General features: G+C 48.6%; 3 protein-coding genes across 3 annotated transcripts; 1 reads left to right on the forward strand and 2 right to left on the reverse strand.

Moving 5' to 3' along the window:
- The first annotated feature begins 7,805 nt into the window (after nt 1–7,805).
- RNF39 (ring finger protein 39) lies at nt 7,806–13,212 on the forward strand. Its single transcript, XM_004286080.3, has 4 exons — nt 7,806–8,373; nt 10,017–10,039; nt 10,253–10,344; nt 11,780–13,212. The coding sequence occupies exons 1-4, from the start codon at nt 7,888–7,890 to the stop codon at nt 12,358–12,360; spliced, it is 1,182 nt and encodes a 393-aa protein (XP_004286128.1). The 5' UTR covers nt 7,806–7,887; the 3' UTR covers nt 12,361–13,212.
- PPP1R11 (protein phosphatase 1 regulatory inhibitor subunit 11) lies at nt 13,144–16,537 on the reverse strand. Its single transcript, XM_004286081.3, has 3 exons — nt 16,021–16,537; nt 14,817–14,925; nt 13,144–14,377 (listed from the first exon to the last, which is right to left on the reverse strand). The coding sequence occupies exons 1-3, from the start codon at nt 16,087–16,089 to the stop codon at nt 14,175–14,177; spliced, it is 381 nt and encodes a 126-aa protein (XP_004286129.1). The 5' UTR covers nt 16,090–16,537; the 3' UTR covers nt 13,144–14,174.
- Nucleotides 16,538–18,570: 2,033 nt separating this feature from the next.
- Nucleotides 18,571–21,747, reverse strand: POLR1H (RNA polymerase I subunit H). The gene is made up of 5 exons (XM_012539203.3): nt 21,598–21,747; nt 21,323–21,478; nt 20,992–21,092; nt 20,685–20,794; nt 18,571–18,799 (listed from the first exon to the last, which is right to left on the reverse strand). Exons 2-5 carry the CDS (start codon nt 21,456–21,458, stop codon nt 18,775–18,777), a joined length of 372 nt encoding a protein of 123 aa, XP_012394657.2. The 5' UTR covers nt 21,459–21,478; nt 21,598–21,747; the 3' UTR covers nt 18,571–18,774.
- Nucleotides 21,748–21,760: the final 13 nt, after the last annotated feature.

Below are 21,760 nucleotides of genomic sequence, written 5' to 3' on the forward strand. Positions count from 1 at the left end.
TTCCTAATTTTACTTATTTATTTTTTGGCTGCATTGGGTTTTCATCATTGTGCACGGGCTTTCTCTAGTTGCAGCCAGCGGGGGCTACTCTTAGTTGTGGTGCGCGGGCTTCTCATTGCGGTGGCTTCTGTTGTTGCAGAGCACGGGCTCTAGGCATACAGGCTTCAGTAGTTGAAGCACTTGGGCTCAGTAGTCGTGGCTCACGGGCTCTAGAGAGCAGGCTCAGTCGTTGTGGTGCACGGGCTTAGTTGCTCCGCAGCATGTGGGATCTTCCTAGACCAGGGATCGAACCCATGCCCCCTGCACTGGCAGGTGGATTCTTAACCACTGCACCACTGGGGAAGTCCCAGATGTGTTTGTATGAGATTTGAAAGGCAGAAGTGAAGTGGAAGCCATTTTCCTATAGCAGATGGTCAGGTGGACAATCTCCAATAAACATGAGAGGTGCATGGGAGTAGGACACTTGGGGCAGTGGCTGCTATGCTATCAGTAGCTGCAGCATTTCTCGCCTATGGTGATTGACCTTGAAGCCAAGAGTCCAGTTAGGACCTAATGACTTTTAATTCTCCAGGCCTTTCAATGATTTTCTTGTCAATTACTTCCCTGTGTTAAATCTCTTGCTACTTAAAGTACCTAGAGTGATTTCTGCTTCCTGTACTGAGGCCTTCCTTGTACAGTTCTCATCACCCTGTACCTTCCTTCGTATCACTGTTTGTATACATTGTGTGATTATTCAGTATCTCTCACCCTCAGACTCTAAGCTGCCTGAGGGCAGTTGTTGTTATGCCCACCATCACACCCCAGTGTGGCTGTGAATGGACCTTGTCATTTGCTCTTCCTATTCCTTGTCAAGCTGGGCCCCAACTCTGGGCATATACTGAGTAGTCAGTTAATACCTTTTTAATTGAAATGAGTGTCTAAGAAACAGGAAGCAGTTTGCTCTTGCGCTCTTGAAGGATGAGGTCCACAAAGGCTTCCCCACTTACCAGTTATCTTGGACAAGTTAGGACACCCCCTCTAGGCCTCAATTTTCTTATCTGCATTATAAGGGTTAAAGCCCCTTTCAACTCTAATATTCTACAAATCTCTGATTCTTTGAACTCTTTAATATAGGCAGGAATCAGAGTCAAATTAGCTACACTTGGTGCACTGTACAGGTTAATACACTGTTTGTTTGGAAGACTCATTCTCCCTGATGGGGGGAAATGGGCAGGAAATGAGATGCTCATCTTGAATACGTGAAACAGGATGAGAGTTAGAAAAGGAAATGGAAAGAAAAGATGACTAGGACAAAATGAATGTCTTAAATACATAAATTGGACCATGTAAATTCCCCTCTTAAAGCCCTTCAGTGGCATTGCACTTTGTAGAACAAAACTCAACTTCTTATCCTGGTCCCTAAGGTCCTGCACAGCCTGGCTCTTAGTACCTCTCCAATCTCATTTTAAACCATTCTCATCACACCTCATAGCATGTGATCTTCATCCAGATCTTTCCTACTTCAGGGCCTTTGCACCTGCTGTTCCCATTGCCTGGAAAGCTCTCCCCCAACTCTTTTTACTGCTGGCTCCCTCTTATCAGTCAGGGCTCAGCTCAAATGTCACCTCCTCAGAGAAGCTTTTTCGAACACCCTTTTAAAAGAAGTGTGCATGTCCTACAGTTAATTCCTTGTATATTACCCACTTTATATTCTCCAAAGCACTTATCACATCTATAATTATCTTGTTAATTTATTTGTTTACTTGCTTATTAGTTAGTCTTTCTCAATAGGATCTAAATTGCCAGAGGGGGACTTCCCTGGTGGCAGTGGTTAAGAATCCACCTGCCAATGCAGGGCACATCGGTTCGATCCCTGGTCCAGGAAGATGCCACATGCCACAGAGCAGCTGAGTCCATGCACCACAACTACTGAGCCTGCACTCTAGAGCCCAGGAGCTATAACTACTGAGCCCAGGTGCCGCAACTACTGAAGCCCGCGCACCTACAGCCCGTGCTCCACAACAAGAGAAGCCACCGCAATGAGAAGCCTGCACACCACAAGGAAGAGTTGCCCCCGCTCGCTGTAACTAGTGAAAGCCTGCACGCAGCAGTGAAGACCCAACGAAGCCTAAATAAATAAATAAAATTGCCAGAGGAAAGGGACCATGGCTGGCTTGTTCACCACTGTATCCTAACTCCTAGAACAGTGTTTGACATACAGTAGGTGCTTAGTAAATAGCTCTTGAATGATTAAATGAATGGATGAATAAATGCATGGCTCTTAAAGGCACACTGCTAAAGGATGGGGGAATAAGAAGGCTTAGGGAGCACTGAGAAGAGAAGAATGATTAGCAAATGTTTAAGGGGGAATTTAAAGTATAGATAAAGTAATGTCAGTGACATTGATGGGGGGTTGTCAGAAGGAAGGAGAATAAATGAGTATCCAGAATGAACTTGAGGAGGGGCAACATCCTGGAGAAACTGTTAGCCTTAAGCAGGGATTTAAAGGGAGAGGGACAAAGGAGGCTTACAGGAGGGAAAATAAAGTCTCAGAAGAGACGAAGTAATTTTTAAGGGAAAGAGCACAGAATTTGGAGGCAGTAGATCTGCATTTCAGTCCTGGCTCTGCCTCTAACCAGCTGTTTGAGCCCAGGCAAATCCCTTACCGTGCTGGAATCCGACTCCTTACTGTAAAATGGCTGGACTCTCAACCCCGCAGCTGTTAAAAGGTTAACCAAGAGACCAGGCAATAAAGATGACAGTCCTATATAACCTTGGTCACATTTTTGAGCATCAGGATTGTTTGGTTAATCTGGTCAAATCCTCGTCGTCTATCTCTATCTTAAGTTCACCCTTCCTGAATCAGGGGGTGTTTTACCCAGAGTTCCTGGAGCCCTTGAATAGGAAATATTCCTATTCCTAATAGAGCCGTGCTCTATTAGGACTTTCAGTTCTGTTAAAGCACATTGTAAACAGCAGTCTTTTAAAAAAAAGAGTCTTAAAAAAAAAAAAAGAGTCTTTCTGGAAGCAATCGAATTCGAAGAAAATCTTTGGGAAGGGGAAGAGTAAGTGGGAATTGAGAAAGAGTAATGGTCTCCTTCATTTGTGCTTCTTACCCCTGGGCCTCTTTTCCCACTTCCAGTTTTTTCCCCAAAGATGCTTCACATTCTTTGTTCAGGCTTTTTCATTTGTCTCCTGCTCAACCCAACCCATCCTTCATTTATAAGCCACCTCCTCCAGGAAGTCTTCCTGAAATCATTTTCACTCATTCTCTGATCTGTAAACATAATCCTCCACTCACTCTTCTCCCCTCAGCACACCTTTACAATTTGGTAATGACATATCTTGGTTGATGATAGATATACCTTGTTTGCCTCATCACACTCCCTGACTCAGTAATGGCAGATTTTGGATGATGATGGATATACTTTACCTGCCTTATCATACTTCCTAAGGGCAGGGACCTTGGCTGGCTTGTCATCAGTCTCCCAAACACCTTTTCATATCTACCTCTCCCTCTCCAAGGCTCCCAAAGACTTGTAGGCTCTTTATTATTACTTTTTAAAATATTTATTTATTTGGCTGCGCCGGGTCTTAGTTGCGGCACGCAGGATCTAGTTTCCTGGCCAGGGATAGAACCCAGGCCCCCTGCATTGGGAGCACGGAGGCTTACCCACTGGACCACCAGGAAGTCCCAAGACTTGTAGGCTGTTTAAAAAGATGGGGATGTGACTGATATGGGGGAGAGATAAACTGAAGAATAAACAAAAAGAGAGAAAAAAAGGAAAAGATGGAAAAGAAATGAGGGGATTAGGTAAGGCCTTCGCACCTCTAGCATCTCCAGTGCCGTGCATGGGTGTTTAGTTGCAACATTCCACAACACCACAAGCAGACATCCTGGAGAGAGCTGGAAAGAGGTGCGAACAGTTATGTGGGAGACACCTACATTAAGAAGATGTGGTGCTAACAGAGAGGCAGGATCCAGTCACGGTCAACTAGAGCAAGCCAAGCCAAGCCAACACACACTAACAATCACCTCCACCCTCCCAGTTCTCCGGAGACAGAATAAACCCAAGGGGGAATTAGAGGATCAAGTGCAGAGTTGATGGAGATTCTGGTGAGGGAGGGAGACAGTCATGAGAAGTGAGACATTTCCTGGCAACGTCTGTTTCCAAATGCCTTTTCCCTGCACTACATGTCCTAAAATCATTAAGTGTGAACTCACAGCAACTACTGCTTAAAAGCTGAGCTAAAGCATTTTTAGCAGAAATCCTCATCATCTGGTTGTAGAACGCAAGTTTCAGCTGGATCATGAACTTCTTGAGCCAGATTGAACACCACGTCTCACTTCATATGAGCATCCCCCAGCACTGGGCCTGGCATCTGCCAGTGAAGAATGACTGTTGATTGAGAAGGATAAGAATATCTGTGTCTGTAATGGACACCAAGGGGGGAAAGAGGTGGGGGGGGGGGATGAATTGGGAGATTGGGATTGACATATATACACTAATATGTATAAAATAGATAACTAATAAGAACCTGCTGTATAAAAAACAAAATAAAACTCAAAAATCTAAAAACAATAAAAAGAATATCTGTATCTGGCATTTAGAAGATCTAAGCAGAGTCAGTCAAAAGATTCTTTCACGTTGCCCTATTGGTGATGGGCAGTTCAATGACTGGCTATATATTTATGGAGACCGTCTGTGTGCCAGGCACGGTTCCAGGTTCAGGGAAAACAGCAGTGACCAGGCTAGGTTCCTGTTCCTATAAAGCTACCTTCTGTTGGATAGAAACAGATCAAACCAGATAAATAGATCATTTCAGATAGTGATAAATACCATGAATCAATATATCTGGGTAAAGAGACAGTGAGCACTTTGGAGGAAAACTACTTGAGATACAGTGGTGAAAGAAGTCTCTCTGAATATGTTACCTTTGAGCTGAGACCTGAATGAGAAGGTGGAGACAGCCATGGATATTGCTAGAGGAAGGAACATGAGTGCAAAGGCCTGGCGGTAATGTCAGTCTTGTTATGCTCAAGGAACAGAAAATATAAGGCACTGCAGGTAAAGCATAAGGAGCAAAATGGGGAGGGGAAGGTCCACCTGTAATCTCAACATGTAAGACAGTGGGTCCCCCCTTGGTTAAACATTGGAATCACCTGGAGAGCTTTTAAAACTCCTGATTCCTGGGACCCATCCCCAGAGATTCTGTTTAATTATCTGAGGTGTCTCCTGGGCATCAGGAGTTTAAAAGTTCCCCCAGTGACTTTAATGTGCAACTAAGGATGTGAACCATCGACTAGGACTTGAAGGTCATAGAAAGGCTCTTGGATTGGTGACGATACAAGGTTCCTGATGAGACTCAGAGGCATTTCTCTGATATTCCAGGCCCAGATCCAGAAAGAACCCAATGTCCAAGAGGCCTTGGGGTGGGGATAGAGCCAAGAAAATGAAGCAGTCCAAAAAAAAAAAAAAAGAGAGAGAGAGACAGAGACAGAGACAGAGAGACAGAAGAGGACAGATAAGAAAGCCCAGAGAGGCAGAGAAATCTGAAAAACGTGACAAACTGGAAGGGGCAAAAACAAGTGCATACAGTCCCAAAGGGCCAGAGACTGAGGGAGAAAGGGAAAGCATGTGTATTAGTTTCCTATTTGCTACTGTAACAAATTATCACAAACTTTTGTTTGAAATCTGAGAAACAACACACATTTATTATCTTATAGTTCTGTAGTTCAGAAGTCTAAAATAGGATTTACAGGGCTAAAATTAAGCCCTGCCGGCAGGGCTGGATTCCATCTGTAATCCATCTCCTAGCCTTCTCCAGCTTCTAGTGGCCACCCACTTCCTTTGCTCATGACCCCCCATCCTCAGTCTTCAAACCCAGCAACGTCAGGCTGAGAGATAAGCTTCTATCTCTCTGGTTGTCTTCTTCCGCTTCTGTCCTCCACTTTTTTCTTTTTTTTCTTTGGCTCACCACGCAGCATGTGGGATCTTAGTTCCCCGACCAGGGATCCAACCAGCACCCCCCTGCAGCGAAAGTGTGGAGTCTTAACTGCTGGACCGCCAGGGAAGTCCCTGTCCTCCACTTTTAAGGATGCTTGGATAATCTAGAATAATCTCCCTACTTTAAACTCAACTGATTAGCAACCTTAATTCCATCTGCAAGCTTAATTCCCGTTTGCCATGTAAGGTAACATGTTCACAGTTTCCAGGAATTAGGACATAGACATCTCTGGGGGACCTTTATTCTACCTATCATTACATGGATGTCCATTTTACAAAATAGACTTTGGTCATATCTGAAATCTTTTTCTTGGATAGCTGTGTGTTTTATGAGCATGGAGCTGGGAGGTTTTTCCAAGATGAGTGTGTTGATTTGTGTACCTTGTTTATCAGGGTGTTATGTTTGAGTGTCTCCCTGATAAGTAGGGGAAAGAAGGATGCCTGGAGGAGTTGCCTAATAACATGCTGCTGCTTCATAAAGACTTATTGTTGTTGTATTGCTGTTCTAATTGACAATAAAACTAATGACAGAGTGTCTCTTTGCATGTGTTCTTTGAGTATGTCTATCTGTCCCTAAATAATTCTGGATGTCCGTCCCAGTGATATTCAGTGTGTATGAGACTATTTGGGCATATCTGTGATTTTGCATTATATGAAAGTATCTGCCTATTTGTGCATTTTGGGGCATTTAGACATTGCTGGATGCACACGCATGTTTGTACAACAGTGTGTGTGATCATAGTTGTAGACATCTGAATGTTTACTTATTCACAACCGCACAGGGGTACCAGACAGAAAGGCCTAGCATGAGAGAGGTGGAGGAACTAGGAAGAAGAGGGAGCAAGGAGGAAGGAAGGAAAGGAGGGAAGAGGAGAGGAAAGGAGGAAAGAGACAGAGAGATGGAGGTGAGGGAAGAGGGCATGAGGAAAACTCCGGAAAAAAAAAAAATCAGAAAGTAGAAGGGAGTTCTAGGGATCTGAAATTAAAGAGCGGCAGGGTGGAATCACAGCAAGGCCATGAATCAGAAGATCTGGGTATGGTTCCACTTCAGGTCATTCCCTTACTGTGTGACCTTGACAGTGCCAGGTCTCTGGGCCTCAGTTGACCAAAAGAGTGAAAATAGACAACCTTTGGGTACATGCCAAAGAAGGAGAGAAAGAGAAAAGTGGAAATAAAAACATACACAGGGAAAAGAGAGACAGACAACTAGAAAGAGAGACATAGGAAGAAACAAGGGAGGCCATGGGAGCCAGCCAGAGGTACAGCTGAGAGAGCCCTACGCTGACTCCTTGAGGTGGGGGTGTGCGTGCCTGCTCTCCACCACTTACCCCACAGCTTCAGTGTCCTCAAGCCCTTAATAGGTAAGGCAGAAAGATGGAGAGGAGAGAGGCCTCTGGAATGACAGCCACACACCAACACTCAGAGGCCTGCCAAAGCCGCACAAACCAGGATCCCTGCTTCCTGGCCCCAGGCCCCCAGATGTAGGTGTGCCAGCCACCTAGAATGACATACCCTGGCGATGTGGGCACACATGCCAAAAGCGAGCCGGGGCGCCCTGCCCACCTGTACACAGCAGGCCAAGGGGGAGGCGAGATTCGAGCAATTCGGGGGCGGGGGGTGACGGGGGCTACCCACCCCACACCTTGATACCTTGCCCCCAGAGCGCCCCCTAGCGAACACCTCCTTGGCTCGAGACCTAGATGTCCCTTCCACCCTCCTCCTCCAAACCTCACGGGGAAGCGGGAGAACCAGATGGGGTGTTACGCAAGCCCTGATGTTTACCTCCCGCAGGGGCCTCCTCCCTCCCTATAAAGCCTGACGTAGTGAGGATATTGGCGGAGACAGACTGGTTGAAGAGAGAGGCGATTCCAGGAGAGCGCCAGAAAGCGTCAGAAAGTTAATGTGGGAGGCGGAGAGAGGGGCAGCGACGCAACCAGCAGCAGAGGCGCTCAGCCACCTGAGTAGCCCGAAGGTGGTCGCGACGGTCGCGGAAGGGACGGCGCCCGGACGCTGGCTCCCCATGGAGGCATCCGAGCCGCTGGGCCGGGGACTGGTGCAGCGCCTGGAGCAGCTAGCGACGTGCCCGCTGTGCGGTAGCCTCTTCGAGGACCCGGTGCTCCTGGCGTGTGAGCACAGCTTCTGCCGCGCGTGCCTGGACCGCCGCTGGGGGACCCCGCCGCCCCCCGGCTCCGAGGCGCCCCCCACCGCCTGCCCGTGCTGCGGCCGGCCGTGCCCCCGCCGCAGCCTGAGGTCTAACGTGCGGCTGGCGGTGGAAGTGCGGATCAGCCGCGAGCTGCGGGAGAAGCTGGCCGAGCCCGGGGCCCGAACTGGGAAACGCCGAGGGGGCCGCATCCCCACCATGGGCTGCCTGGCCCCGCACGGAGAGGTGAGGCAGGGGTGCGCTTCGCGCGTCCGCAGCTGTCGGCCGAAGGGGCCATCCGCGGGCTCCCTGGGGAAGCGGGGAATGTCACCTCCCGAGCTGGGGCCCTTCTCGAAGTTTAGGCAAAAGATGGAGCTGGGGAAAGAAAAGCAAAGGACGGGGGGGCGGCAGCTGTCAAGTGAGAGATGCCGGGAGGGAGTTGACGCTTTGCCCAGAGCGAAGCTGGACGGATGCCTGAGTCTTGGGAGAGGGGCTGGAGGGAAGGGGTTGGGGCACCAGACAACAGGAGGAGACCCCTAAGGCCCGGCGAAGAGCGCGGGAACTGGGAGGCTGGGAAAAGACGCCCCGGAGGCGGAGGCCAGGCGGAGGGGAGGGTGCTGGGTGCCTGGGAGGTTGGTGAGGGAGATCAGAACTCGCTCAGCGGAGGAGAAGCAGGAGGGAGGATGGACAAAAAGCTGGAGTGGAGGGGCGGGGAAGGAGGCGGCTGTCACAAGTTGGGAAGAAGGGAGGGAGGCAGATCCAAACTCCCCTGCCGTGTCGTGGGGTGGGTCCCCGGGCTCCGGCCTGGGCCTTGCTGTGTTGTTATTGTTATCCTCCGCTCCTCCCAGGGCCCCAGGCAGAGGCGGCCACGGGTGGAGGCAAGGTCCGGGAAAACAGACGTTGGGACCTCTGGCTCCTCTCCACATCCCACCCTGATCACCCACCCACCTAGCCTCCCGCGTCCCTCCTGGGCCCTGACTCTTTGGCCGTCAACCAACCCCATTCCCTTGCCGACCCCCAGGCGCCCCGCATTCCCGCCTGGCTTCTCGCCAGCAGCCGAGCTGGTCTCGAGTCTTGCTTCCACCCTTTGAAGTCTACATATACCTAGTCTAGGTGTAATTGGCATAATTAGGCAAATTGCCTTTCCTCTCTCCCCTTCACTGGGTCTGCCCCAGTCTTTCCCACTAGACTGCGAAGCCGGAAGAGGGAATCCTAGTATTTGGATGGGGAGCATCCAGCGCCCTCTCCTGGCTCTCATGGTACCCTGCAGATCTGCTGGGCCTTCTGGGACACATCCAAGTCCAGCTGCTTCCTTGGTCAGGGTAGAGAGACACAGAACAAAGGGCCCTATAAACGACACTGGGCTTTTATGGCAAGAGGGGAAGCAGCTTTATTATAAGGATTTTATAAATGAACTCTTAGCCTAAGGACTCTAAGTATGTGTTTGGTCTGTGTGATGGAGGAGGCGGGGGATGTTTATCTGGGATACACCCTCAGTAAGGTGGATAAGGATGGGGGCCACTGAGAAAGAGAAGGGGGGCGGGCTGGGAGGAAACAGGGAACGGTGAGGACTCTGGGGGCAAGAAAAAAGCCTGGATGAGGCTGGGGAAGGGGAACTGAGAGGCTTTGCGGCACGGCAAAGGGAGGAGGACGGTAGGGGTGGAGTTAGGAGGATGAGAAAGTGGTGACTGAGAGGAAGGAAAGGTCATGAAAAGGGAAGGGGGAGAATGAGAGGAAAAGGGAGCACAGGGGATAAAGAGGTGAGATCAGTCGGAGATGCGAGGAGGGACCTCACCAAATCAGACCCAGCTACCTGAGGAGGTGGGGGAAGAGCTCCCCACAGTATGAAGCCCAGAGCTCACATCCATGTTTTTTTCTGCCCACCCCAGGATACGAAGAAGACATGGAGAAGGTGAGTTCCATGTTTACTGTTTTTTCTTTTCCACTATCAGCTGCCACGTCCATCTTTTTACAGGAGCCACACCTTTGTCCCCACTCACAGACAGGTTTTGTGGGTGTGGCCTCACCCTTTTCTGCTCCAGAGGTGTGAGTGGGATAGAGGTGGAGACATCAGAGGGCAGAGGGTGTCTACCAATTTCCTGACCCTTCTCCCTCATCTATCCAGGTTTGATGCCCCAACTCCCAAGTCATCTAACTCAGAAGACGATCTCCCTGAAGATGACCCAGTGGTCAAAAACATGCTTCATAGACTGACGGGTAAGGAAGGCACAGGGGAGGGAACTAAATGAGAGGCTGTTTTCAGTTTATTCCCTTTTCTCTCTCAAATATGATCAAGTCCTTTTTGATGTCTGTATTAGTTTCCTAGGACTGCCATAGGAAAGTATTGCACACTGAGTGGCTTAAACAATAGAAATTTATCGTCTCATGGTTCTAGAGGCAGAAGTTAAATGATTCTAGAGGTAGAAGTCAAGGTGTCAACAGTGTTGGTTCCTTCTGCGGGCTGAGAGGGAGACTCTGTTCCAGGACTCTCTCCTAGCTTCTGATAGCCTCAGGCGTTCCTTGGCCTGTGGATGGCATTCTCCCTGTCTTCACAGCATCTTCTCTCTATACACACTTGTCTTTGGGTCCAAATTTCCCCTTTTTATAAGGACACTGGATATATTGGATTGGGGTCCACCCTAATGACCTCATTTTAACTTGATTACCTCTGTAAAGATTCTATTTCCAAATACAGTCAAATTCTGAGGTATTGGGGGGACTTCACAACTTTCGGGGGGGAACACAATTCAACCTATAACAAGGTCTATCCTTCATTCCTCATAGTCCAGCTATTCTCCCCTCTTACCCGTTCATACACTCACACAACAGACCCCTAGGGGTCAGCTGCTTCTGGGGAATCCCTGCTGCCACCACTTCTCATCACTCCCTTCCAGAAGTGTCCCAGGATTCCCACGTCTCCTTGCCCCTGAGGCTCTGGGCCTTCTCTGCAGCTTCTGGGGAGTTCCTTCCATCACTTCCAAGGCTGCCCTCTGCCCTTCTTTAAACTGCCTAGAGAAGGTGCTCCGCCCTCTTGGTCACCCACCATCCCACCCAACCCAGATTGCTTCTAGCACCCCTAATCCAGAAATCTTTCCTCAAAGCACCCCATACACACAAGGCCAATGATTAGTTCTTTCTGGTCCCTTTGGCTATCACCACCTTCTCTCTCCTCTGCCCTGCGCTCCCTATAGAAATAGGCCTGTCTACTCCCACCTGTTCCTGCGGGTGGTGGGCTGGTTTCTCAGGATACTTGGATTTCTCCCTCTGGCCCTCCCCTCTATCACGTGCGGTGCTGGTATCTGGTATCAGTCTTCCTCTTTAGCTCCATCTTCTCCATCCTGTTGACCCAGCTCCCACCGCCCCCCCCACCCCAGATGCTGCAGATTGAGGTATCAGTCCTCACCCTCCCTAGAAGTCTGGGCCAGCAGGGTCCTTCTCCAAGTTCAATTCTCCAGAAGGAAGTGGCCCATCAGCGCAGGTTGGGTCTTGCCCAAGCCTGCTCTTCGTATGCCTTCACCCTCTTCGGTCCTACAGCAGCCTTTTGAGCTGCTGTGGGCCTCTTGTGTACCCTCCGCGCATCCTCTCCATCCTATCCCTCCTCTGATTCGGAAAGCCAGCTCACACGGTCCTCCCCCTGCTTTCTCCTCTCCAGCCGACCTGACCCTGGATCCTGGCACCGCTCACCGCCGCTTGCTGGTCTCCGCGGACCGCCGCAGCGTCCGACTGGCCCCACCGGGGACACCCGCACCCCGCGACGGCCCGGGGCGCTTCGATCAGCTCCCGGCGGTGCTGGGCGCGCAGGGCTTCAGGGCTGGCCGCCACTGCTGGGAGGTGGAGATCTCCGACACCGCCTCCCGCGGAGACTCTTCCGGGGAGGATGAGGACGACGGGGAGAGCCGCTATGCCCTGGGCGTGGCCGGGGAGTCGGTGCGACGCAAGGGCAGAGTAGGCCTATGTCCCGCGGAGGCTGTGTGGGCCGTGGAGGATCGCGGCGGCCGCCTGTGGGCGCTCACGGCCCCAGAGCCCACCCCGCTGGGCGGCGCCGGGCCCCAGCCGCGGCGCATCCGCGTGGACTTGGACTGGGAGCGGGGCCGCGTGGCCTTCTACGACGGCCGTTCTCTGGACTTGCTCTTCGCCTTCCAGGCGCCCGGTCCCCTGGGTGAGCGCGTCTTCCCGCTGCTGTGCACCCGCGACCCCCGCGTCCCCCTCTGCCTCGTGCCAGCGGAAGGCTGAGAAGCTCACCCACAACCCTTATTCTGGCTTGGTCAGAAATAAGGCTGCTTCCTCTTGGGCACGGAAATCCTTACTCATTCCAGGCATCATGTCCACGCCCATTGCCGGTGTATTGATAAGCACCCCTCCACCTACATTGTCTGTTTTCTTCCAGATAGTTAGGACCTCAACTGGCCTCCAGTTTCCGCATCCATGCCCGAAGCTTAATTCATTCCTGCTCCCCCCACCAAATCTTGGGATGCTTCTCTCCCTTGGTTACCCCAGTACTTCCCAAGGGATCTCTCCCCTTCTATCTTTCCCGGGCCTGAATTGGGGAACAGGTCCTGCCCCATCAGTACTGGTAATTGGCCCATGTTTAATACACAGAGGCCCTGCCGGTCAAACATTTACCTCCCACCCCTGCCTCTCCTCCTGGCAAAGAAGGGCCCAGTGCCCTCTCCACAGGTCTGAGGGTTGGGTTTCCCTGCCTCGTCCATTCTGAGGTTTCTCCTCAAGAGAAACAAAAGCCTCCTCCCCCAAAACAAGAGGCTTGACTCTGGCCTGGGCCTTAGGGCCCTCTTTTTGGGGGAGAAGGGGGCAGGCCAGTTCTACTCCACCATGGCGGCTTTCTATGCTTACAGCCTTTTCCCATTAAGAACCTTCTTAAAACCTCCCCCCTGCACATACAACAAGCAACCAATGGTGCTACCTCTCCTTTCCTCAACCTGGGAATGGCCCAGACACCCCAAATTCACCCTTGTATATAGCCTCACTTCTTTCCCCATATGTATAAATGGGCCCGTATTTAACACATTTTGTGATGTTGGGTTATTTATTTTGTGCATCTGTGGCAATAAATGAGATCTCAGTGGTGGTATGGATTTGACTGATCTCTGCAACTGTGCATGGCAAGAGGCCTGGAAAATGATATCTAGATCCCAGTAAGGGGTGGGGAAGGCCAGGACATCTGGGCTGGCAGAGACATCAAAGCCTAGGAAGGAAGGGGTGAGAGTACATCTCTTTGCTCCCTCCCTGTTCCTTCCTCTCCCAGGGACGCAGGTCCCTGGGACCGTGTTGGATCTGTCTCCTAAGCTGGAAGACCAAAGGCTGAGGAGATAGTTGGCTCTAAGTGACCAGTCTTGAAGCCAGCTTTGTCAGAAACCCTAAGTCACACGAGAATGGTGAGGGGAGAAGACATGACTATTTCTTTTTCCATTTCCCATTCTCCCAAGGTGAGAATGACAAAGACCTCTCTCTCTCCTAACTCCTCTTAAGGGCATGACGGGAGTGGGCAGGAGAGGAGGGAAAGGGCTAGGAGCCCTGAGGTCTCACATAAGACCTCACATCCCACAGGCAAGGACTAAGAGTTAGGATGACATAAATACATTAGTGGAAAAGCTCTAAGCCAGGATTAACAAGCATAGCTGGGGCAAGATTGCCTGGAATCTGACTAGGACCCTGGCAGTGAAAGCTGGGGCTGTTGGAAACCCAATTTAACTGTTTGGAACTCAAGTAGAGAGTGCAAGGGGCCAAGATAATTAGATCACAGGACAGGTAGTTTGGCAGTGAGAACAAAGGGAAAAGACTGGGACCAAGATGCCTGGATCCCTGAAGAGAGGAGGCAGAAATGAGGGCTGGGGGAACCCAGAAGCCTGGGTTCTGGAATAGCAGCAAGTCAGAATTCCAGGATCTCTGTCCACCCTCCTCCCCCTCTTCCCTCTATCAGGCAGAGGAGAGGGGAGGAGGGGGCTGGAGAAGGGACCATACTACCCCGAGTAGCCACATGAATACATTCAGGGCCAGACAGACACAGGAATGGTGGGGCAGAGAGGAATTTAGTGCTGCATTGGCCCTGGAGGGGGCTGGGAGGGGTCAGGAGGCTGGGGAGGGGTGGTGGGGCTTGGTCCCGGGGTTGAATGACGCCGTCCTTTGCGGTGGCCCCGTACACAGTGTGTATGACCACAGCCCTCCTCTTCCTCCTCGTCACTCTCCGTGGAGCTCTCGCCAAAGGCCCGAGGTTTCTCATAAATACAGCAGCCTGGATTTGGAGGGAGGAGCCCAGTTAAAAAGGAGGAAGAGATAAGATGGAGCATCAGTTCCATTCCCATTGGATCTCAGTAAAAATCCCTACTTTCACCATTTTCTCCTCCTACCTTCCAGGAACCAACTTCCCCAGGCCCACACCCTGGGACTCAGACACCCAACTCCCTCGTCCTTTCCAGCCAGGAATCCGAAGCTCCACTTCTCCCACCTCAGATACCTCTTGACTTTAAGCCTTGGCACATCCCAATTCATGCCTCTCCCTACCTCTGTTCCTCTAACCTTAACCTTCTCTCCCTGATACCGGAGAACCACCAGGACAGCCACAGGATTGTGAGCATCTGGGGGCTTCGGGAAGGTCAGTGAATGTAAGAAGGCAGAAGACATGCTGAGGGGAGCCAGGACTCCAGGGTTACTGTGGGCCAACAATTACTCACATTTTGATGAGCGGCGGCCCATGTGTTCGTTGTCCACAGTGTCACTCGTCCATTCCACCTTTTTCTCTGGCTTCCGTTTCCGAAGTTTGATGGTTAGGCTCCGGTTCTCCTGGAACGTTAAGAAGGATGGCCATACCTAGCTAGTCCCCTCCTATTAACCTTTCCCACTTCCTCCCGGGGGCCTCCTCTCTTCCCTTCCCCCACTCAATCAGGATCAGACATAGTGCCAGAGGAGCTGAGGGCTGGGAGAAGATAAAATAGAACAGATTTTTGGCCTCAGGGAGTCCCTTGAGGAATCATGAAGTATTATTTCCTGTTCTTGGTAACCACTAGTATACAGAGAAGATACAATTCCTAACCTAGGAAAGGTCCCAGCAAATCTTCAAAGGAAAATATAATCCTCGCTGTTTCTCCATCTTCCTCCCCAAATCATCCTTGGTGGTATTAATACATGGAAATTATTTTCTCAGTCACCAATGCCTAATCTTTGATCTCCCTTTCTTTTTTTCCAGACCCCCTACTCTTTTTCCCATTAAAGAAAGAACTCTGTTCTCGCCTCTCTCATCCTCAAGCCCAGCCCTCCCCACCTGTTATCCACCTATTCCCCAGCATCCTGGCATCTCTAGTAACTATTACTCTAAACTCCCTTAGTCCAAGGGTTATTAAACCCAACACAACCTTCTCCCTTTGAAGGCAGCTTAAGTTGTTTTTGCAAAAATACTACATTTTTCTCTATTTATATCTCCTCTGATTTTTCAAAATACTATCTTCATCTCCCTTTTCTTGTTCCCTCATTCCCTCTGCTTCCTTTTACAATCATTCCTTCAACAAATATTTACTGATAAGTATGGTTCCAGTCAAATTCCCCTGCAGCTGGCCTCCAACCATGCTTTCTCACACAGCCCTTCATTTACCCCCAGCACATCCCTTGCTCTTTAATCTCCAAATTCCCGTTTTTTCATTACTTATACACACCACCACTCCAAGAAGCATCACCTATATCCTAACTCTATTGCTGGTCTCTTGACCAGTCTTCTGCACCAACTCTGACACACCCCAAATCTCCCAATACCTTGAGATTCTCCCAACCCCACTTCCTCCCATATCCCCAGGCCCAGCCCCTCCAGCAACTCTCCAAAGCGCTATCCCTTCCCTCCCGGTATCTCCCCAACCCCTAAACAGCACCGCCCCCCGCCTTTCTCACGGGCTCGGTTGTCACGGTAACCGTTGTCTCAGTGACGGTCTCACTCAGCCCGGCCCCTGCCTCCGCCATGGCTAAGGCTGAAGAGAGGGAGGAGGGGAGGAAGGGGGATGAGGCACCCTTCTGTCTTTTCTGTGTCTCTGAGGTCTAAGACAATCGGTATCGGATTCAGATTAGTAGCCAGGATCCTCCACCTTCTTTTTTCCCCCTCTTCCTGGGCCTCCGCTGCCCCACCCCTGGGGATAACCTGTCCAACCCCACTTCCGGATCTCCGCTTCCGGGTGTGTGACGCATTCTGTGGTCCCCCTTTTCCCTTCCTGGCACTAAATGTGTCTAAGCTCAAGGTCGCCGGATTAGTTCCGCCGTAATGCGACAGTGCGCAGGCGCCGCAAGAAGGCTGCACAACTTTGGCGGAAGGGGCGTCACTGCGATGTGGAAGCAGGGGCGGAGCGAGCAAGTGCAGCACGCGCATGCGCCACAGAGATTGAGCTGGAACCTGCGGTCAAGGAGGGTAGAGTTGGGCTTGGCGCTGCAGACTGGTTACCGCACGTGGTTCAGATGTCCAGTAGCTGAGTCCATCCCACCCCCATCCCTTTGCTGTGTGGGAGCGCCGAGAAAACTAAGGGGCAATAATAATGATCCTACCACGGCCTAGCTTCGTTTTCTTATTGTTTCGTTTGGGAATTAAAGAATCGAGACCTGGGAGCAGTTAGAAATACACTTGATTAGGAATCTGGGTTGGGCCTCTCTGGTGGCGCAGTGGTTAAAAATCCGCTTGCCAATGCAGGAGACACGGGTTCGTAGCCCTGATCCGCGAAGATCCCACATGCCGCGGAGCAACGAAACCTGTGCACCACAACTACTGAGCCTGCACGCCTACTGAGTCTTTATGCCTAGAGCCCGTGCTCCTCAACAAGAGAAGCCACCGCAATGAGAAGCCCATACACTGCAACGAAGAGTAGCCCCCGCTCGCTGCAACTAAAGAAAGCCCGAGCGCAGCAACGAAGACCAAACGCAGCCAAAAAGAGCAAAACAAATACTGTATGCAGCCAAAAATAAAATTTTAAAAATCAAATTTATTTGAAAAAAAAGAATCTGGGTTTTAATCCTCGCCCTGTGCCTGTAGGTGTTCGAGCAGGGCGCTTAATGCATCTTCAACTTGGATTTTTTCCTTTCACTGTGCTGTAACTTGAAGATGGAGGAGCATAAAACACTCACACCCTGCGTTTTAGCTCCCAGTCTAACGGGAAAGACTGGCATAAATACTAACAGAAATATAAGACACTGGAATATTAACATAGATGTAAGTCTCATCTATGAAACTGAATTTAGTTACATACTGCCTACCCTTGCTCTGGAGTGGAGATGAGTAAGATTAAGCACAGAAATTGTCATAAGTTACAATATAGGCCAGTTTATAAGATAAAAATATGTGTTTGTTTCTCAGGGAGCACAAGAGTGGCAAAAAGAGAACAGGAAGGCAGACAAATGGGTTTTTTAGGTAAAGAAAGCAGCTTACAAAGTCGTAGTTGTGCGCACTGAAGGAAATGCAGTTTAATACTGAAGGGATGTAAGGGGAGTTCCAAATGGTGATTGACAGGTGGGCGTGGTTATATAAGACGCCCTGTATGCTTTGCTAAGAAACTTGCACTTTATCCAGTCGGTGAAAGGCTTAAAGCTGGGTAGAAACATGAACAGATTTGTTTTAGATTTCAGGAGTGAGGCAGGAGAACTGTTCAAACATACAGTGGAGAAAACTGCCCTGCCCATCCCTCCACGTTGCTGTGGGATCAAACAAGACAGTGTATGTTAGAGAGCTCGCAATATATAAAGGGCCGCACAATTACAAGATAATCGTTACCATCACCTCTTGGTCGCCATTTAAACCAAGGAATGCAGGAATCAGCATTCCCAGACTGAAATTTGAATGTTTATTGTGCCTGGACTAAGCATTTGCTTCCCTTTTAAGTTTCTGGTTTGAACTGAAAAAAGCAAGATACAACTCAGCATGTATAGTAAATCCCATTTAAAAAAAACCCAAATATCTCTGTGGAATGGGATTCCTTTTGATTTTTACTTTTTTCTTTCTACCTTTCTATATATGAATCTATTACAATGTAAAATATATATACATATATTACATTTATCTCAAGAGCAATAAAAAAAATTTCCAAAGTGTCCACCTGTATCTCTGAGTGTCAGATTGTTTTATTGTCCAGACTTACATATCAACTGAATCTGGTTAAGTTTTCTGTTGAACCTCCCACTATCCAAACTCCCACTCTTTGTTTCCCTAAACTCAGGAACCAAATAGATTTAGATAATGAGGGAGTACTTATAATTGCCTTTTTATATTAACCTCATTCCTGGCTCCATTTTTATGTCCTTGTTTTTTTGTTTTATTTATTTTTTTCCCTTTTTCTTTTTGTTGTACTAATTTATATTCTCTTTTTGTAGCTGATATATTTGTTGAAAGGAAAAATATATCTCTCTAAGCTAGCAAAAATTTCTTTTGGAAGAAGACAGATTATAAATAACATACATACGTCTGGCTCTTATAGAAAACTATAACTTTAATAAAGGAAACTCAACTAGGGTAGGAGTACTCTGGGGACAACGGTAATCCCCACATGATGATCTGCTTTTCCTCTGGGAGCAAAACACCGCAATCAGGAGATGGACAAAGGATCTAAGAACCCAGTATCTTTCACCTTCCAAGGAAGAGAAGGAGAGATTGTTGAGTCGCTCAGAAAAAAATCAAGAGTCTTCCTTCTCCTGGAACCTATAGAGAAAGAAAGGACTTGTTATATTGACCCAACGAAGAAGTTCTAGCAGTGTAAGATAAGACAATCAATTAAATAATCAAGAAAGACTTTCATTTATGACCGTGGAGGACTAGTTCCCCTAAACAACCCTCCACAAATTCAAGACAACTAAAAATGTTGGGATTAAAAATATATCTTGCAAATTATGAAGTATGTCAAGATTTCTTAGGAAAACAAAAAGCACTAGCCATAAAAGAAAAAAGGAAAAACTAGAACTCATAAAAATTAAAAACTTCTGGTCATTAAAAAAAATGAACAGTTAAGAAAACAAATAGGTCAGACTGGGAAAAAAATATTTGCAAAAGGCACATCTAACTATAAATATTTTTAATCCATTGGTGAGAAGGCAAGAAAGTAAAGGCAACCTTCACACTGGCTGAAATGATATAAAACCAGGAATCTAGACAGGTAAGTTAAAACTGAAGCCCCTGCTACCATGGTGCCCTTGCTGTTTTGATAGCCACATGGGTGAACTAGAGACAAACCTACAATGTCTGATAGGAGATACTCTGAATAAGTTTGAGACCCCCAAAGGGCTACCTCTTTGTATAAAAGGGAACAAGAAAAAAAAAAAAAAATCCAACTCTTCAGAAGAGGAATTTGACTGTCTCACTAGGTAGAGGGAGAAAAAAAAAATCTCCCCTGAGAATTTCTAACCAAAAGCTGGCCTTTACATTGGATTTGCAGTCCAAATTCATACTACCTGTGTGCTCCAAAAAACATGAAGCTGAAAATTTATTTAAAGTGATTCTAGCTTGTTAGCACCTCAAGACACCTGAACAGGAAACACAAACGCTAAGAATACAGCTTTCACCCCAGGCCTCAAAGAATTCCATAGTCCAAATTCTAAAAAATCTGAGCTTATCATCAAAATCACAAAAGAAAAGAAGCACCATGAGAGTCAGTAGAAATAACAGATGGCAGCATCAGACCCACAAAAACTGTGGGTATGAGAATTAGCAGACAGAATATAAATATCATGTTTAGTATATTTAAATGTAATATATATTTTAAGAATAAAAGGAACAATTTAAAATATGATTAAATAAGTGTGAATTATTAAAAATGAGGAGGGGATTTGAAAAATAATGAAGTAGAACTCAAAAAAAATTTTTTAAGTAACAATAATTGAAATAAACTGAAGACAGAATTAGTGAACCGGAAGAAAGACCAGAAGAATTTACCCAGAGGCACAATAAAAAGAGATGGAAAATATAAAAGACAGGGTGAGAGAAATGGAGGATAGAAGATAAGGTCTAATAAACAACTAATTAATTAGAGCTCCAGAATGTGAGAATTGAGAACATAGGGGAAAGGCAATACTCAATAAGATATGGCTGATAATTTTCCAAGGTTGCTGGAAAAAAAAATCAATCCTTACTTTCAGAAAGCCCAACAAATCCCAAACACAATAAATAAAAGGAAGCCACATCTTGATATATTATAGTGAAACTGCAGAACACCAAAGAGAAAGAGGAGTTCTTAAAACTATTCCGTGTTATTTAAATCACTCAAGAGTAATTCTCACCAAAGTAAAACTAAGTTGAGTGCAGTGGAAGATTCCAACATAACACACTGATCACCAAGCAATACTTGCCTTCTGTATTTTTTTCTTTCCTTTTAAATATCTTAAAAGCTTTAATTCACTGGGTATAAAAAGGATAAGAAAAGTGTAATTAAAAAAAAACAAGACCACAAATCTCCCTATTACTTGAACTGTACAGAAATGAGGGATGGGACCAAAGGCAACAACTGTTTATTCAGTACAAAAAGTAAATCGCTGGATTTGTTTAGGTAGCAAACAGACTGAGAAAGGGCGGAGGGGAGGGAAAGGATACGCACTTGCAGTTGGTACAGGTGTAGAAGACGGTCTGCCCTTCATCAGCGGAGCGCATCTGTCTGGTGTGGTATGCCATTCCCTCGTGCCCACATCGAGAGCAGCGCCTGTCAACCTGGGAAGCAACTGGGGGGTTAATAATTCCCCCTACTGATCACAGACATCAGGCTATCACACTCCTCAGACACTGCTGTTTTAAAGACCCCTCTTCCCTCTTAGAATTGGGTACAAAACACTCCAGATCTGTGCAATACCCCCTTCGTTTCTTTCCCACCCTCCTAACGGGGCCAGTCCTCCATGTCACTCACTTACCACGGGTCCCTGGAACTCAGGTCCTTCCTCCATCGACACGGGCATGGCTGTTCCCAGTTTGTGGAACACAAATGAGGTCTTCACAACCTTCGCCTCAAAGTCTGCGCAGGCAGTAAGAGTTGGTTTGGAGAGGGCCGACACCCACAACTCCCTCTCGGTTTGGCCAGGAGGCCTTATATTCTTCCCTTCAGATTTCGACCCAAGACCAAAAGTGCCTGATACCCTGCTTTAGGGTCCCCCTCTTCAATCCAACCGATCTTGAGGTCCTAAAGCCTCTGACCCTTCCATGCTGGGCCCTCTGCCGGGGCCGCTGCGTACGAGCCCCCCTCACCTCGCACGTTGATGGAGAAGCCACAGCGAGTACACGCGACCGTATCCTGAGCTCCGGGAAGAGGCAGGACCGAGCCGCAATCCGGACAGAAATCCAGGTCAGACTGAAAGCTGGAGCAGGTGCTGGCGAGGTCCATGATGGACGGGTGGTCGAGGGCTGGGAAGGGGACGAGAGTATTAATAAAAGAAAGAGAGTAACTCCCTCCCCACTGAAGGGTCCTTCCTATTCTGTCCCTGGACCTAAGCATACAGAACCCGAGCCCTTCTCCCACGCACGCCTTGTGCCTCTGCAACCAAGGAGCCCAAATATCCGGAATTCCAAGCCCGGGTCCGGTACTTCGACTTGGGGGCTTATCTGGGGCTGGCGTGAGTGGCCTGCCAGCTCCGCGGGCTAGAGGACCTGCTCTACGCGGCAGCGGAGCAGTGAGAGCACGGCGGG

Source organism: Orcinus orca, chromosome 10 (assembly GCF_937001465.1).
Source record: "Orcinus orca chromosome 10, mOrcOrc1.1, whole genome shotgun sequence".
NCBI lineage: Eukaryota > Metazoa > Chordata > Mammalia > Artiodactyla > Delphinidae > Orcinus > Orcinus orca.

What these genes read in the sequence shown, in the direction of transcription:
- PPP1R11 (XM_004286081.3), bottom strand. Translation starts at nt 16,089, where the DNA reads ATGGCGGAGGCAGGGGCCGGGCTGAGTGAGACCGTCACTGAGACAACG. An exon ending in TTACCGTGACAACCGAGCCC is followed by an intron (nt 14,926 to 16,020) that starts GTGAGAAAGGCG and finishes TTAACGTTCCAG; the next exon opens with GAGAACCGGAGCCTAACCAT. An exon ending in GGGCCGCCGCTCATCAAAAT is followed by an intron (nt 14,378 to 14,816) that starts GTGAGTAATTGT and finishes CTCCAAATCCAG; the next exon opens with GCTGCTGTATTTATGAGAAA.
- RNF39 (XM_004286080.3), top strand. Translation starts at nt 7,888, where the DNA reads ATGTGGGAGGCGGAGAGAGGGGCAGCGACGCAACCAGCAGCAGAGGCG. An exon ending in ACGAAGAAGACATGGAGAAG is followed by an intron (nt 10,040 to 10,252) that starts GTGAGTTCCATG and finishes TCATCTATCCAG; the next exon opens with GTTTGATGCCCCAACTCCCA. An exon ending in CATGCTTCATAGACTGACGG is followed by an intron (nt 10,345 to 11,779) that starts GTAAGGAAGGCA and finishes TCTCCTCTCCAG; the next exon opens with CCGACCTGACCCTGGATCCT.
- POLR1H (XM_012539203.3), bottom strand. Translation starts at nt 21,458, where the DNA reads ATGGACCTCGCCAGCACCTGCTCCAGCTTTCAGTCTGACCTGGATTTC. An exon ending in CTTCTCCATCAACGTGCGAG is followed by an intron (nt 21,093 to 21,322) that starts GTGAGGGGGGCT and finishes CTGCCTGCGCAG; the next exon opens with ACTTTGAGGCGAAGGTTGTG. An exon ending in TACACCTGTACCAACTGCAA is followed by an intron (nt 18,800 to 20,684) that starts GTGCGTATCCTT and finishes CTTTCTCTATAG; the next exon opens with GTTCCAGGAGAAGGAAGACT.